We start from the raw sequence: 12,751 nt of genomic DNA, 5'->3' as shown, positions 1-12,751 counted from the left end.
TGTACTAAAATATTATTTAATATTATCTCTAAAAGAAATAAAAATAGTGCTGGGATTTGGGGGAATTCCCAGGTAGGAATTTTGATGGGTTTGGGGTGATTTGGGGGATTTGGAGAGATTTTTTGAGGGGGTTGGGGAAATGTAGAGGCGGGGAAATTTTGGGGGGGATTTTTATGGGATTTTGGGGGGGATTTTTGGGTCTCACCCCGTCCTTTCCAGGACCCCCTCCCTCAATCCCCCATCACCCCGCGGGGCTGTTGGGGACGTTGGGGACAGCGCCGCTCGCGCCGGGGGCAGTTGGGGACAATCTCGCGACAGCCGCCGCCTCTCCCCTCGGCCGGGCCTGGCGACAATCGCGACATCCCCCAATGGCGACACGCGACAGCCGCCCCTGCCCGGGATCCACCTCCCTCCATGCCGGGGACACCCCGGGCTCCCGGGTCCCCCAAAACCCTCCCGGGGCCACCTCGGGCCCCCCGGACCCTCCCGGTCCCTCCCGTCCCCCCCAGGCTCGGCGGAGGCTCCGCAGCAGCTCCGGGGCTCGGAGCCCGCCCGGGGAGCGCCGGGTGCGGGATCGGGAACCGGGGACACCGGAGGGGAACCGGGCAGGGCTGGGGATGGGGGATTTGGGCAGCGGGTGCGGGGTTTGGGCACCCGGGAGTGTTTTTGGGGGTGCTGGGGAAATTTAGAGGGGTTTTGGGGTGATTTTAGGGGATTTTTGGGTTGATTCAGGGGGATTTGGGGCAGATTTAGGGTAGATTTGGGGGGGATTTAGGGGTGATTTTGGGGGGATTTGGAGTTGATTTGGGGTGGATTTTTACGGGATTTATGGGGCGGATTTTTAGGGGGACATTGAGGGAATTTTGGGGCGGATTTTGCGGGGATTTTGGGGTGGATTTTGCGGGGATTTTGGGGCGGATTTTGCGGGGATTTTGGGGCGGATTTTGCGGGAATTTTGGGGCGGATTTTGCGGGGATTTTGGGGTCTCACCCCGTCCGTTCCCGCAGCCCGAGGGCCGCTCCAGCCCCATCGTGCTGCTCCACGATGTCACCAATGTCACCGCCGCCCCCGCAGCGCTGCCCTCGCTCCGGGACAAACCCAAAACCATCCGGGTCATCACCAGGGACCTGATCCGGGAGCTCATGTGAGACTCCCCAAATCTCCTAATTTTTTCCCCAGTAATTTTTCCTATAAAATCCGGGATTATTTCCCCCAAAATTCGGGATTTTTTTTGCCGATAATTCAGGATTAAGGAAAAAAAAGCACAAAAACAAACTGGATGATTTTTTAGCCAAAAATCTGGTGGCTTTTCCCACCAAAGCTGGGATATTTCCCCCAACATTCAGGATTTATTACCCCTAAAATTCACGATTATTCCCCTCCAAATCTGGCGGTTTTCCCCCAATACTTGAAAAATTTTTCCCCCACAATTTAAGGATTTTTCTCCCTAAAATCCATGATTTTTCCCCCGGAATCTGGGATATTTTTCCCCTGTCACTGATCTTGGCCCCTGTCCCCCAGCATTCCCAGGGATCGGCCCCCGGCCTCGCTCATCATCGGCTCCCAGGAATTCCAGCGGATCCAGGAGGAGGCTCAGCCTCCACGGCCGCTCGGGGAGCGGCTGCGGATCCTCAAATCCCGCCAGGACGCGGCTTTTGTGGGCATCTCCTGCTTCCCTGAGCCCCAATTCCCTCATCCCCAATTTCCTGATCCCCCTTTTCCCAATTCCGATTTTCCCGATATTTCTATTCCTGGTACCGAATTTCCTGAACCAAATTTTCCCTATCCCGAATTTCCCAATCCCAAATTTTCTGATCCTTCTTTTCCTCATCCCGATTTTCCTGACCCTGTTTTCCCTGATCCTGCTTTTCTGATCCAAATTATCCCGATCCCGCTTTTCCCAATCCCACTTTTCCTGATTTTCTGCATCCCGTCGTTCCTGATCCTGATTTTCCTGACCCTTTTTTCCCTGATCCCGCTTTTCTGACCCAAATTTTTATCCCAATCCCGATTTTCCCAATCCCACTTTTCCTGATTTTCTGGATCCCATTGTTCCCCATCCCAATTTTACTGATCCAGGGAATGCCCCAGGATGTCCCCGGGAAGGGCCCCCAGGAATGCCCCAGGCTGTCCCCAAGATGTCCCCAAGCTGTTCCCCGGGAATGTCCCCCAGAGATACCCCAAGATGTCCCCAAGATGTCCCCAAGATGTCCCCAAGATGTCCCCACGATGTCCCCACGATGTCCCCACGATGTCCCCATGATGTCCCCACAGGAGCAGCTGCGGCGAGCGCGGAGCGCGGAGCTGGGCAGGGATGAGCAGAGGGACAGGGACAAGGACAGGGACAAGGACAGGGACAAGGACAAGGACAAGGACAGGGACAAGGACAAGGACAAAGAGGAAGAGGGGGAGAGGGCAAGGAAGGTGAGGCTGGAGGAATTTTGGAGGAAATTTGGGGGAATTTTGGAGGAATTTTGGGGGAGTTTTGAGGGAACTTTGGGGCTTTTGGGGGTCTCTCGCCCCAAAATCTCACCCCAAAATTTGATGGATTTTGTGGGGGATTTTGAAGAGATTTGGGGGATTCTGAGGGATTTGGGGGGGTTTTGGGGTGATTTTGTGGGGGCTTTTGAGGGGATTTTGTGATTATTTTTATGGGATTTTGGGGGGATTTTGTGAGGGATTTTGAGGGGATTTTGTGATTATTTTTATGGGATTTTGGGGGGATTTTGTGGGGGATTTTGAGGGGATTTTGTGATTATTTCTATGGGATTTTGGGATGATCTTGTGGGGATTTGGAGGGTGGATTTGTGGGACAATTTTGGGGTCTCACCCCTTTTTTTCCCCCAGATTTCAGGCCCCTCCAGCCCCATTGTGCAGCTCCGGGATGTGAGGAGCGCCCCGGGCCCGGTGCCTCAGGACAAACCCAAAACCATCCGGGTCTTCACCAAGGACGTGGTCCGGGAGCTCGTGTGAGGCTCAGGGGGATTTGGGGACCCCCAGAGGGGATTTGGGGACCCCCAGGGACTCAGAAGGGATTTGGGGACTCACAGGAATTGGGGACCCAGAAGGGATTTGGGGACCCTGAGGGATTTTTAGGACTCCAAGGAATCTGGGGACTCAATGGCGTAACTGGCGACTCAGAAGGGAGATTTGGGGACCCCGGTGGGATTTAGGGACACGGGGGACACCAGAAGCTGTCCCCATGTCCCTGATCTTGGCCCGTGTCCCTCAGCATTCCCAGGGATCGGCCCCCGGCCTCGCTCATCATCGGCTCCCAGGAATTCCAGCGGATCCAGGAGGAGGCTCAGCCTCCGCGGCAGCTCCGGGATCGGCTGCGGATCCTCAAATCCCGCCAGGACGCGGCTTTTGTGGGCATCTCCTGCTTCCCTGAGCCCCAATTTCCCTCATCCCCAATTTCCTGATCCCCCTTTTCCCGGTCCTGCTTTTCCCAAGCCCAGTTTGCCCCATCCTGATTTGCCCCATCCCGAATTTCCCGATCCCCCTTTTTCCAATCCTGCTTTTCCCACTCCCCTCGTGCCAGGGACCCAGGAGTATCCTAGAACTGTCCCCCCAGGAATGCCTTGGGAATGTCCCCCAGGATCCTGGCAATGTCCCCAGGAGTCTCCCTGTCCTGCAGTGTCCCCAGCAGTGTCCCCAGCAGTGTCCCTGTCCCCAGCAGTGTCCCCAGCAGTGTCCCTGTCCCGCAGGAGGCCCAGCAGTGTCCCTGTCCCCAGCCGTGTCCCCAGCAGTGTCCCCAGCCGTGTCCCCAGCCGTGTCCCTGTCCCCAGCCGTGTCCCCAGCAGTGTCCCTGTCCCTCAGTGTCCCCAGCAGTGTCCCTGTCCCACAGGCAGTGTCCCCAGCAGTGTCCCTGTCCCTCAGTGTCCCCAGCAGTGTCCCTGTCCCCAGCAGTGTCCCTGTCCTGCAGGAGGCCTGGCAGTGTCCCTGTCCCCAGCAGTGTCCCTGTCCCCAGCCGTGTCCCTGTCCCCAGCCGTGTCCCTGTCCCGCAGGAGGCGCGCAGCCGGGCCCGCAGCGCGGAGCGGCGGCGGGAGGAGCTGCGGGAGGCGCGGGCGCGCTCGGAGCTGGAGCTGCAGCGGGAGCAGGAGCGGCGGCAGCTGCTGGAGCGCGCGGCCGGGCTGAGGCTGGAGCAGGAGGACGAGATGAGGCGGCTGAACTCGGTACTGCCAGAACCTTCCCTTTCCCTACTCCCCATTCCCATTTCCCTTTCCCTATTCCCCATTCCCATTTCCCATTTCCCTTTCCCATTTCCCTTTCCCTTTCCCTATTCCCCATTCCCATTTCCCATTCCCATTTCCCATTTCCCTTTCCCATTCCCATTCCCTTTCCCATTTCCCTTTCCCTTTCCCTATTCCCCATTCCCATTTCCCATTTCCCTTTCCCTATTTCCCATTCCCATTTCCCATTCCCATTCCCTTTCCCATTCCCATTTCCCATTCCCATTTCCCATTCCCTTTCCCATTTCCCTTTCCCATTCCCATTTCCCATTTCCATTTCCCATTTCCCATCTCCCATTCCCATTCCCTTTCCCATTTCCCTTTCCCTATTTCCGTTTCCCATTCCCATTTCCCATTCCCTTTCCCATTTCCCTTTCCCTATTTCCCTTTCCCATTTCCATTTCCCATTTCCCATCCCCCATTTCCCATCTCCCAGTTCCCGTCTCCCATTTCCCATTTCCCATTCCCATTCCCATCTCCCATTCCCATTCCCTTTCCCATTCCCGTGTCCCCAGCTCCTGCTGAGTGCCCGCTGCAGCTCCATCCTGGACAGGCAGGAGAAGGGGCTGCTCCAGGGCTCCCATTCCCATTTCCCATTCCCATTTCCCATTTCCCATCTCCCATTCCCGTGTCCCCAGCTCCTGCTGAGTGCCCGCTGCAGCTCCATCCTGGACCGGCAGCTGGCGGAGCGGCGGCAGGTGCAGGGGGAGCTGCAGGCAGAGGAGCAGCGCCTGGCGCGGCTCCTGGACAGCGAGCGGGAGAAGGAGCTGCAGCTGGAGGAGGAGCTGGAGCGCCGCAGGAAGCAGGAGCTCATCAGGTCCCTGCTTCCCTTTTCCTCTCTCCTTTCCCTTTTCCTTTTCCTTTTCCTCTTCCCTTTTCCTTTTCCTCCACCCTTTTCTCTTATTTTCCCTCTCCTCTTTTTTCTTTATCCCTTTCCTCTTCTCTCTTCTCCCTTCCTCCATTCTTTTTTCCTCTTCCCTTTTCCCTTTCTCCTTTTCCTTTTCCCCATTTCTTCCCTTTCCCTTCTTTTCTGTTTCCCCCTTTCTCTTTCCCCTTTCCCTTTTTTCTCCTTTTCCCCTTTTCTTTTTCCCTTTTCTGTTTCCCTTTCTCCCTCTTTCCCCTTTCCCATTTTCTTCCCTTTCCCTTCTTTTCTGTTTCTCTTTTTCTTTTTCCCCTTTCCCTCTTTTCCCTTCTTCCTTTTCTCTTTTTCCCTCTTTCCCCTTCCCCTTTTCCCTTCTTTTTCCATTATTTTCCTTCTTTTCCCTTTTTTTGCCCTTTCCCTTTCTCCCTCTTTCCCCTTTCCCTTTTTCCCTCCTTTTCCCCTTTTCCCCCATCTCTGTTTCCCTTTCTCCCTCTTTCCTCTTTCCCTTCCTTTTTCCCTTTCCTCTTTCCCCTCTCCCCACCCCGTACATTCCACAGTTCTGGAACCAGACTGGAACTTTTCCATTCCCAAATTCCCAAATTCCTGAATTCCCAAATAATTCCCGAATGCTTCCTGAATTCCCAGCAACAAGCTGGAGCTGCTCCAGCAGATGGAGCAGCGCCAGGAGCAGCGGGCGCTGAGGGCTGAGCAGAAATTCCAGGAGGGCCAGAGGTTCCTGGAGCGCATGGAGCAGATGAAGAGGGAGGATCTCGAGGTTGGAGATTCCCAGCGGGAATTTGGGAATTCGGGTGGGAAGGGTTGGGGACAGCACGGGGCGGGATTGGGGCTCTGGTGGCCTTGGGGATGTGGTGGCATCAGTGGAAGGGGACACGGAGCTGGTGGGGATGCCAGGGATTGGGGATCCCAGGGAATGGGGATCCTAGGGAATGGGGTTCCTAATGAGGGGGATCTCAGGGGTTTGGGATCCCAGTGAATGGGGATTTCAGGGAATGTGGATCCTGACAAGGGTGATCCCAGGGATTTGGGATCCCATAGAATTTGGGTCTATAGCAAGGAAATCTCAGAGAATGGGGATTCCAGGGATTTGAGATCCCAGGGAATGGGGATCCACAGGAAGGGGATCCCAGGAGTTTGGGATCTATAGCAGGGCAATCCCAGGGAATGGGGGATCCCGGGAAGTTGAGGATCCCAGGGGTTTTGGGGATCCCAGAGAACGCGGGTCCCACAGAACGGGGATCCCCACGGGCAGGCGGGGTTTGCGGGGCTCTGCGGTGACGGGACCGGTGTCCCCACCCGCGGTGTCCCCACGGTGTCCCCACCCACGGTGTCCCCACGGTGTCCCCGCGGTGTGGCCAGGCCTGGCAGCAGCGGCAGCAGCGCAAGCAGCAGCTCCTGGCCGAGATGCAGGCGGTGGATGCGGAGAACCAGCGGCTGCGGGAGCGCGAGCGGGAGCGCGAGCGGCGCGCGGAGCTGCGGGCCCGGGAGGAGCAGCGCCAGAGGGGGGTGAGGGCGGGGCTGGCGGGGCGCTGTCACCTCCTCAGGGGCACTGTCACCTCCCCAGGGGCACTGTCACCTGCCCCGGGGCACTGTCACCTCCTCAGGGGCGCTGTCACCTCCCCAGGGGCGCTGTCACCTGCCCAGGGCGCTGTTACCTCCCCAGGGGCGCTGTCACCTGCCCTGGGGCACTGTCACCTCCCCCAGGATGCTGTCACCTCCCCAGGGCTCTGTGCCCTGCTGTGTCCCTGTCCCCAGCAGTGTCCCTGTCCCGGTGTCCCTGTCCCCAGCCGTGTCCCTGTCCCCAGCAGTGTCCCTGTCCCCAGCAGTGTCCCTGTCCCCGTGTCCCTGTCCCGGTGTCCCTGTCCCCAGCAGTGTCCCTGTCCCCAGCCGTGTCCCTGTCCCCGTGTCCCTGTCCCGGTGTCCCTGTCCCCAGCAGTGTCCCTGTCCCCGTGTCCCTGTCCCGGTGTCCCTGTCCCCAGCAGTGTCCCTGTCCCCAGCCGTGTCCCTGTCCCCGTGTCCCTGTCCCGGTGTCCCTGTCCCCAGCAGTGTCCCTGTCCCAGTGTCGCTGTCCCGGTGTCCCTGTCCCGGTGTCCCTGTCCCCAGCCGTGTCCCTGTCCCCGTGTCCCTGTCCCCAGCAGTGTCCCTGTCCCCAGCAGTGTTGCTGTCCCCGTGTCCCTGTCCCCAGCAGTGTCCCTGTCGCAGTGTCGCTGTCCCGGTGTCCCTGTCCCCGTGTCTCTGTCCCCAGCAGTGTCCCTGTCCCCAGCAGTGTCCCTGTCCCCGTGTCCCTGTCCCGGTGTCCCTGTCCCCAGCCGTGTCCCTGTCCTCGTGTCCCTGTCCCCAGCCATGTCCCTGTCCCAGTGTCCCTGTCCCCAGCCGTGTTCCTGTCCTGGTGTCCCTGTCCCCATGTCCCTGTCCCCGTCCCCGTGTCCCTGTCCCCAGCAGTGTCCCTGTCCCCGTGTCCCTGTCCCCGTGTCCCTGTCCCCAGCAGTGTCCCTGTCCCAGTGTAGCTGTCCCGGTGTCCCCGTCCCCGTGTCCCTGTCCCCAGCAGTGTCCCTGTCCCCAGCCGTGTCCCTGTCCCCGTGTCCCTGTCCCGGTGTCCCTGTCCCCAGCAGTGTCCCTGTCCCGGTGTCCCTGTCCCAGTGTCCCTGTCCCCATCCCCGTGTCCCTGTCCCCAGCGCTGTCCCTGTCCCCAGGAGCGGGAGGCGGCGCTGCAGGCGGAGCGGGCGCGGCTGTGGCAGGAGCGGCAGCGGGAGCTGGACCGGGTCAAGGCCATGCAGGAGCGCGAGCGGGACTGGCAGGAGGCGCAGGTGGGTGGCACTGCCAGCCCTGTCCCCTGCCCGGGGCTCTGTCACCTCCCCAGGTGCTGTCACTGCTGCCCCTGGCACTGCCAGGACCTGTCCCTAATGTCCCCAGTGTCCCTGCAGGACGCTCTGCACTCCAAGTGCAATGAGGAGGTGGCGAAGCGGGAGTGGCAGTGCTGGGAGCTGTCCCTGTCACTGTCCCTTTCCCTGTCCCCAATGTCCCCAGTGTCCCCAATGTCCCTGCAGGAGGCTCTGCACTCCAAGCACAGCCAGGAGGCAGCGGAGAGGGACTGGAAGCACTGGAGCTGTCCCTGTCCCTAATGTCCCCAGTGTCCCCAATGTCCCCTGTTGCTGTCCCTATCCCCAGTGTCCCCTGGGCACCAAGTGCAGCGAGGAGGCAGCGGAGCGGGAGTGGCAGCACTGGGAGCTGTCCCTGTCCCCAGTGTCCCCAGTATCCCAAATGCCCCCAATGTCCCCAATGTCCCCAATGTCCCCTGTTGCTGTCACTGTCCCCAGTGTCCCCAATGTCCCCTGTTGCTGTCACTGTCCCCGCTGTCCCCGCAGGATGCTCTGCGCGCCAGGCGCAATGAGGAGGCAGCGGAGCACAAGTGGTGGCACTGGGAGCTGTCCCTGTCCCCAGTGTCCCCAATATCCCAAATGCCCCCAATGTCCCCAGTGTCCCCTGTGGCTGTCCCTGTCTCTAGTGTCCCCAGTGTCCCCGCTGTCCCCGCAGGACGCTCTGCGAGCCAGGCGCAGCGAGGAGGCAGCGGAGCAGGAGTGGTGGCACTGGGAGCTGTCCCTGTCCCCAGTGTCCCCAGTATCCCAAATGCCTCCAGTATCCCCAATGTCCCCTGTCACTGTCCCCAGTGTCCCCGCTGTCCCCGCAGGACGCTCTGCGCGCCAGGCGCAGCGAGGAGGCGGCGGAGCGCGAGTGGCGGCGCCGGGAGCTGCAGCGGGAGCGGCGCCGGGCGGAGCTGCTGCAGGAGCTGCAGCGGGGCCGCCTCGAGCAGGCGACAAAACAGCGACAGCGGCGGGCGCTGGCACTGCAGGAGGAGCAACGCGACTTCCTCACCCTGCTCAGGTGGGTGGCACCGGGGGTGGCACCGGGGGTGGCACGGGGACAGCTGGGGGTTGGGGACTCCGGTGTCACCCCAAGAGCTGTGTCAGGTGTGACCAGGTGGCTCTGGCAGGGTCCCTGTGCCATCCTGGTGGCGCTGGGGACACCGGTGTCACCCCAGGTGTGACCAGGTGGCTCTGGCAGGGTCCCATCCTGTGCCATCCTGGTGGCGCTGGGGACACCGGTGTCACCCCAGGCGCTGTGCCAGGTGTGTCCAGGGGACAGTGTCGATGTCCTGGAGCCACCCCAGTTGTGCCCAGGGCACTGTGGCGGTGTCCCCGTGTCACCCAGGGGCCGTGCCAGTGTCACAGTGCCAGGGTCCCAGTGTGCCAGTGATGTCCCCGTGTCCCCAGTGCCCAGCAGGAGCAGCTGTGCCAGTGTCAGTGTCCCTGTGCCAGTGTCCCAGTGCCACAATGTCACAGTATCAATGTCCCAGTGTCACAGTCCCAGTGTCACAGTGCCCATGTCCCCAATGTCCCCGTGTCCCCAGTGTCACAGTTGTGTCCCCATGTCCCCAGTGCCCAGCAGGAGCAGCTGGCCCGCGAGCAGCACCAGCAGCAGGCACAGCAGCGGGCACAGTCCTAGTGTCACTGTCCCCAATGTCCCCAATGTCCCCGTGTCCCCAGTGCCCAGCAGGAGCAGCTGGCCCGGGAGCAGCAGCAGCAGCTGGCACGGCAGCAGGCACAGTCCCAGTGTCACAGTGCCAATGTCCCCATGTCCCCAGTGTCCCAGTCCCAGTGTCACTGTGCCAATGTCCCCATGTCCCCAGCGCCCAGCAGGAGCAGCTGGCCCGCGAGCAGCAGCAGCAGCTGGCACGGCAGCGGGCACAGTCCCCATGTCACTGTCCCCAATGTCCCCGTGTCCCCAGTGTCACAGTGTCACAGTGATGTCCCCGTGTCCCCAGTGCCCAGCAGGAGCAGCTGGCCCGCGAGCAGCAGCAGCAGCTGGCATGGCAGCGGGCACAGTCCCAGTGTCACAGTGTCACTGTCCCCAATGTCCCCAATGTCCCCAGTGCCCAGCAGGAGCAGCTGGCCCGCGAGCAGCAGCAGCAGCTGGCACGGCAGCGGGCACAGTCCCAGTGTCCCCAGTGTCACAGTCCCAGTGTCACAGTGATGTCCCCGTGTCCCCAGTGCCCAGCAGGAGCAGCTGGCCCGCGAGCAGCAGCAGCAGCTGGCACGGCAGCGGGCACAGTCCCAGTGTCACAGTGTCACTGTCCCCAATGTCCCCAATGTCCCCAGTGCCCAGCAGGAGCAGCTGGCCCGCGAGCAGCAGCAGCAGCTGGCACGGCAGCGGGCACAGTCCCAGTGTCCCCAGTGTCACAGTCCCAGTGTCACAGTGATGTCCCCGTGTCCCCAGTGCCCAGCAGGAGCAGCTGGCCCGCGAGCAGCAGCAGCAGCTGGCACGGCAGCGGGCACAGTCCCAGTGTCACAGTGTCACTGTCCCCAATGTCCCCAATGTCCCCAGTGCCCAGCAGGAGCAGCTGGCCCGCGAGCAGCAGCAGCAGCTGGCACGGCAGCGGGCACAGTCCCAGTGTCCCCAGTGTCACAGTCCCAGTGTCACAGTGATGTCCCCGTGTCCCCAGTGCCCAGCAGGAGCAGCTGGCCCGCGAGCAGCACCAGCAGCTGGCACGGCAGCGGGCCCAGCGCGCCCACGTGGAGGCGCTGCAGGAGCAGATCCGGGAGCGGCGACAGCGACAGCAGCGCGACAGAGCCGCGGCCATCGAGGAGGGACAGCGGGAGCTGGCGCGGGCCCGGGAGCGGGCAGAGCGCCTGGAACGCGCGGGGCAGCAGAAACTGCAGCGCCTCAGGTGCGGGGGCGCCGCCACCTCCGGTGCCACCTCTGGTGTCACCTCTGGCACCTCCTGTGTCACCTCCTGTGTCACCTCTGGCACCTCCTGGCACTTCCCGTGTCACCTTTTGTGTCCCCACCTGTGTCACTTCCTGGGACCTCTTCTGTCACCTCCTGGCCCATCCTGGCATCTCCTGTGTCACCTCCTGACATCTCTTGCCACCTTCTGTGTCCCCCTCTTGTGTCACCTCTGTCACCTCCTGGCACCTCCTGTGTCCCCTCCTGTGTCACCGCTGATGTCCCCTCCTGTGTCACCCCTGCAGGGACACCGGGGTGCCCGACAGGTACTGTGCCCTGGTGGAGAGGAAGGCCTGGGGCACGGCCAGCGCTGCCACCTCCTGACGCCACCCAGATGCCACCCAGATGCCACCCTGCCACCTCCTGATGCCACCCTGTCACCTCCTGATGCCACCCTGCTGCCACCCTGCCACCTCCTGCTGCCACCCTGCCACCCTGCCACCTCCTGGTGCCACCCTGTCACCCTGATGCCACCCCAGTGCCACCCCTGATGCCAGCTGCCATTCCCCAGGGACCAGGGGGACATTTCCCCTTTTTCCCACCATTTGAACCCATTTTTTTCCTCTCTTTTTACCCATTTTTTATAGATTTGAACCCATTTTAACCCTTTTTAATCCCTATTTTTAACCAATTTTCATATAATTTAACCCATTTTTATCCCTATTTTTACCCATTTTAATTCGGATTTTAACCCTTTTTAATCACTATTTTTAACCAATTTTCATCCTTATTTTAACCCCTTTTAATCCCTATTTTTTTACCCATTTTAACCCCTATTTTTTACCCATTTTAATCCCTATTTTTCCCAATTTTATCCCTTTTCCCCTATTTTAATCCCTATTTTTACCATTTTTAATCCCTATTTTAAACCCATTTTCATCTATTTTTAACCCTTTTTTGCCCCTATCTTAACCCATTTTTACACCTACTTGTACCCTTTTTAAACCCATTCATGCCAATATTTAGCCCATTTAAACCCCATTTTTATCCTTATTTTGCCTCTTTTTATCCCTATTTTAACCCATTTTTATCCCTATTTTTACCCTTTCTTATCCCTATTTTTATCCATATTTTATTTATTTTTACCCATTTTTACCCCTATTTTTAACTCCTTTTAATCCCTATTTTATCCCTACATTTTTCCCATTTTATCCTTATTTGTAACCCATTTTTAATCCCTATTTTAATCCAAATTTTAACCTCAATTTTTAACCCTTTAAACCCCATTTAATCAGTATTTTTTGTACCTTTTTAATCTGTATTTTATCCCCATTTTATCCCAATTTTACCCTCCCTCCCCTCCTGGGACCAAACCGCAGCTTTTGGGTTCAACTGGTTTGAACTGGTTTGAACTGGTTTGAACTGGTTTGAACTGGTTTATTTCCATGGGGGTTTTTTGGGTCAGAATTTGGGGAGGAGGGGGAGATGCCCCAAAATCTTCCAATTTGGGGTGGGGAAAAAAAAAAAAAATCCCAATTTTTCACCCAAACCCAGCATTTCCAGAGGGAAAAAAATCCCAATTTTCCATTTTCAAGAGGAAAAAAAAAATCCCAATTTTCCATTTTCAAGGGAAAAAAAAAATCTCAATTTTCCACCCAAATCTGGCATTTTTAAGGGGAAAAAAATTCCAAAAATCCCAATTTTCCATTTCTAAGGGGAAAATTCCAATTTTCCATTTTCGGAGGGAAAAAACCCCAATTTTTCCACCAAAATCTGGCATTTTCAAGGGAAAAAAAATCCCTATTTTTCACCAAAATCTGGTATTTTTAAGGGGAAAAAAATCCCAATTTCCCAATTTCCAAGGGGGAAAAAATCCCAATTTTCCATTTTCAAGGGGGGAAAAATCCCAATTTTC

At 58.3% G+C, this 12,751-nt stretch overlaps 1 protein-coding gene across 1 annotated transcript; it reads left to right on the top strand.

Moving 5' to 3' along the window:
* The first annotated feature begins 368 nt into the window (after nt 1-368).
* On the top strand, nt 369-11,877 carry LOC129132100 (cilia- and flagella-associated protein 45-like). Its single transcript, XM_077191896.1, has 15 exons — nt 369-566; nt 1,008-1,144; nt 1,522-1,657; nt 2,275-2,424; nt 2,848-2,969; nt 3,233-3,368; nt 4,008-4,175; nt 4,871-5,049; nt 5,740-5,869; nt 6,472-6,618; nt 7,806-7,919; nt 8,801-8,994; nt 10,613-10,837; nt 11,142-11,277; nt 11,339-11,877. Exons 1-14 carry the CDS (start codon nt 369-371, stop codon nt 11,218-11,220), a joined length of 2,115 nt encoding a protein of 704 aa, XP_077048011.1. The 3' UTR covers nt 11,221-11,277; nt 11,339-11,877.
* The last annotated feature ends 874 nt before the right edge of the window (nt 11,878-12,751 follow it).

Source organism: Agelaius phoeniceus, chromosome 31 (genome assembly GCF_051311805.1).
Source record: "Agelaius phoeniceus isolate bAgePho1 chromosome 31, bAgePho1.hap1, whole genome shotgun sequence".
Taxonomy (NCBI): domain Eukaryota; kingdom Metazoa; phylum Chordata; class Aves; order Passeriformes; family Icteridae; genus Agelaius; species Agelaius phoeniceus.
The sequence above is the reverse complement of the archived record's forward strand: the minus strand, read 5'-3'. Positions and strand labels throughout refer to the sequence as shown.

Excerpts from the sequence above, each read along its gene's own strand:
- LOC129132100 (XM_077191896.1), top strand. The coding sequence starts at position 369 with ATGGCGACACGCGACAGCCGCCCCTGCCCGGGATCCACCTCCCTCCAT. Across the intron at positions 1,658-2,274 it reads CCCGCCAGGACGCGGCTTTT|GAGCAGCTGCGGCGAGCGCG; the intron begins GTGGGCATCTCC and ends ATGTCCCCACAG. Across the intron at positions 2,425-2,847 it reads AGGGGGAGAGGGCAAGGAAG|ATTTCAGGCCCCTCCAGCCC; the intron begins GTGAGGCTGGAG and ends TTTTTCCCCCAG.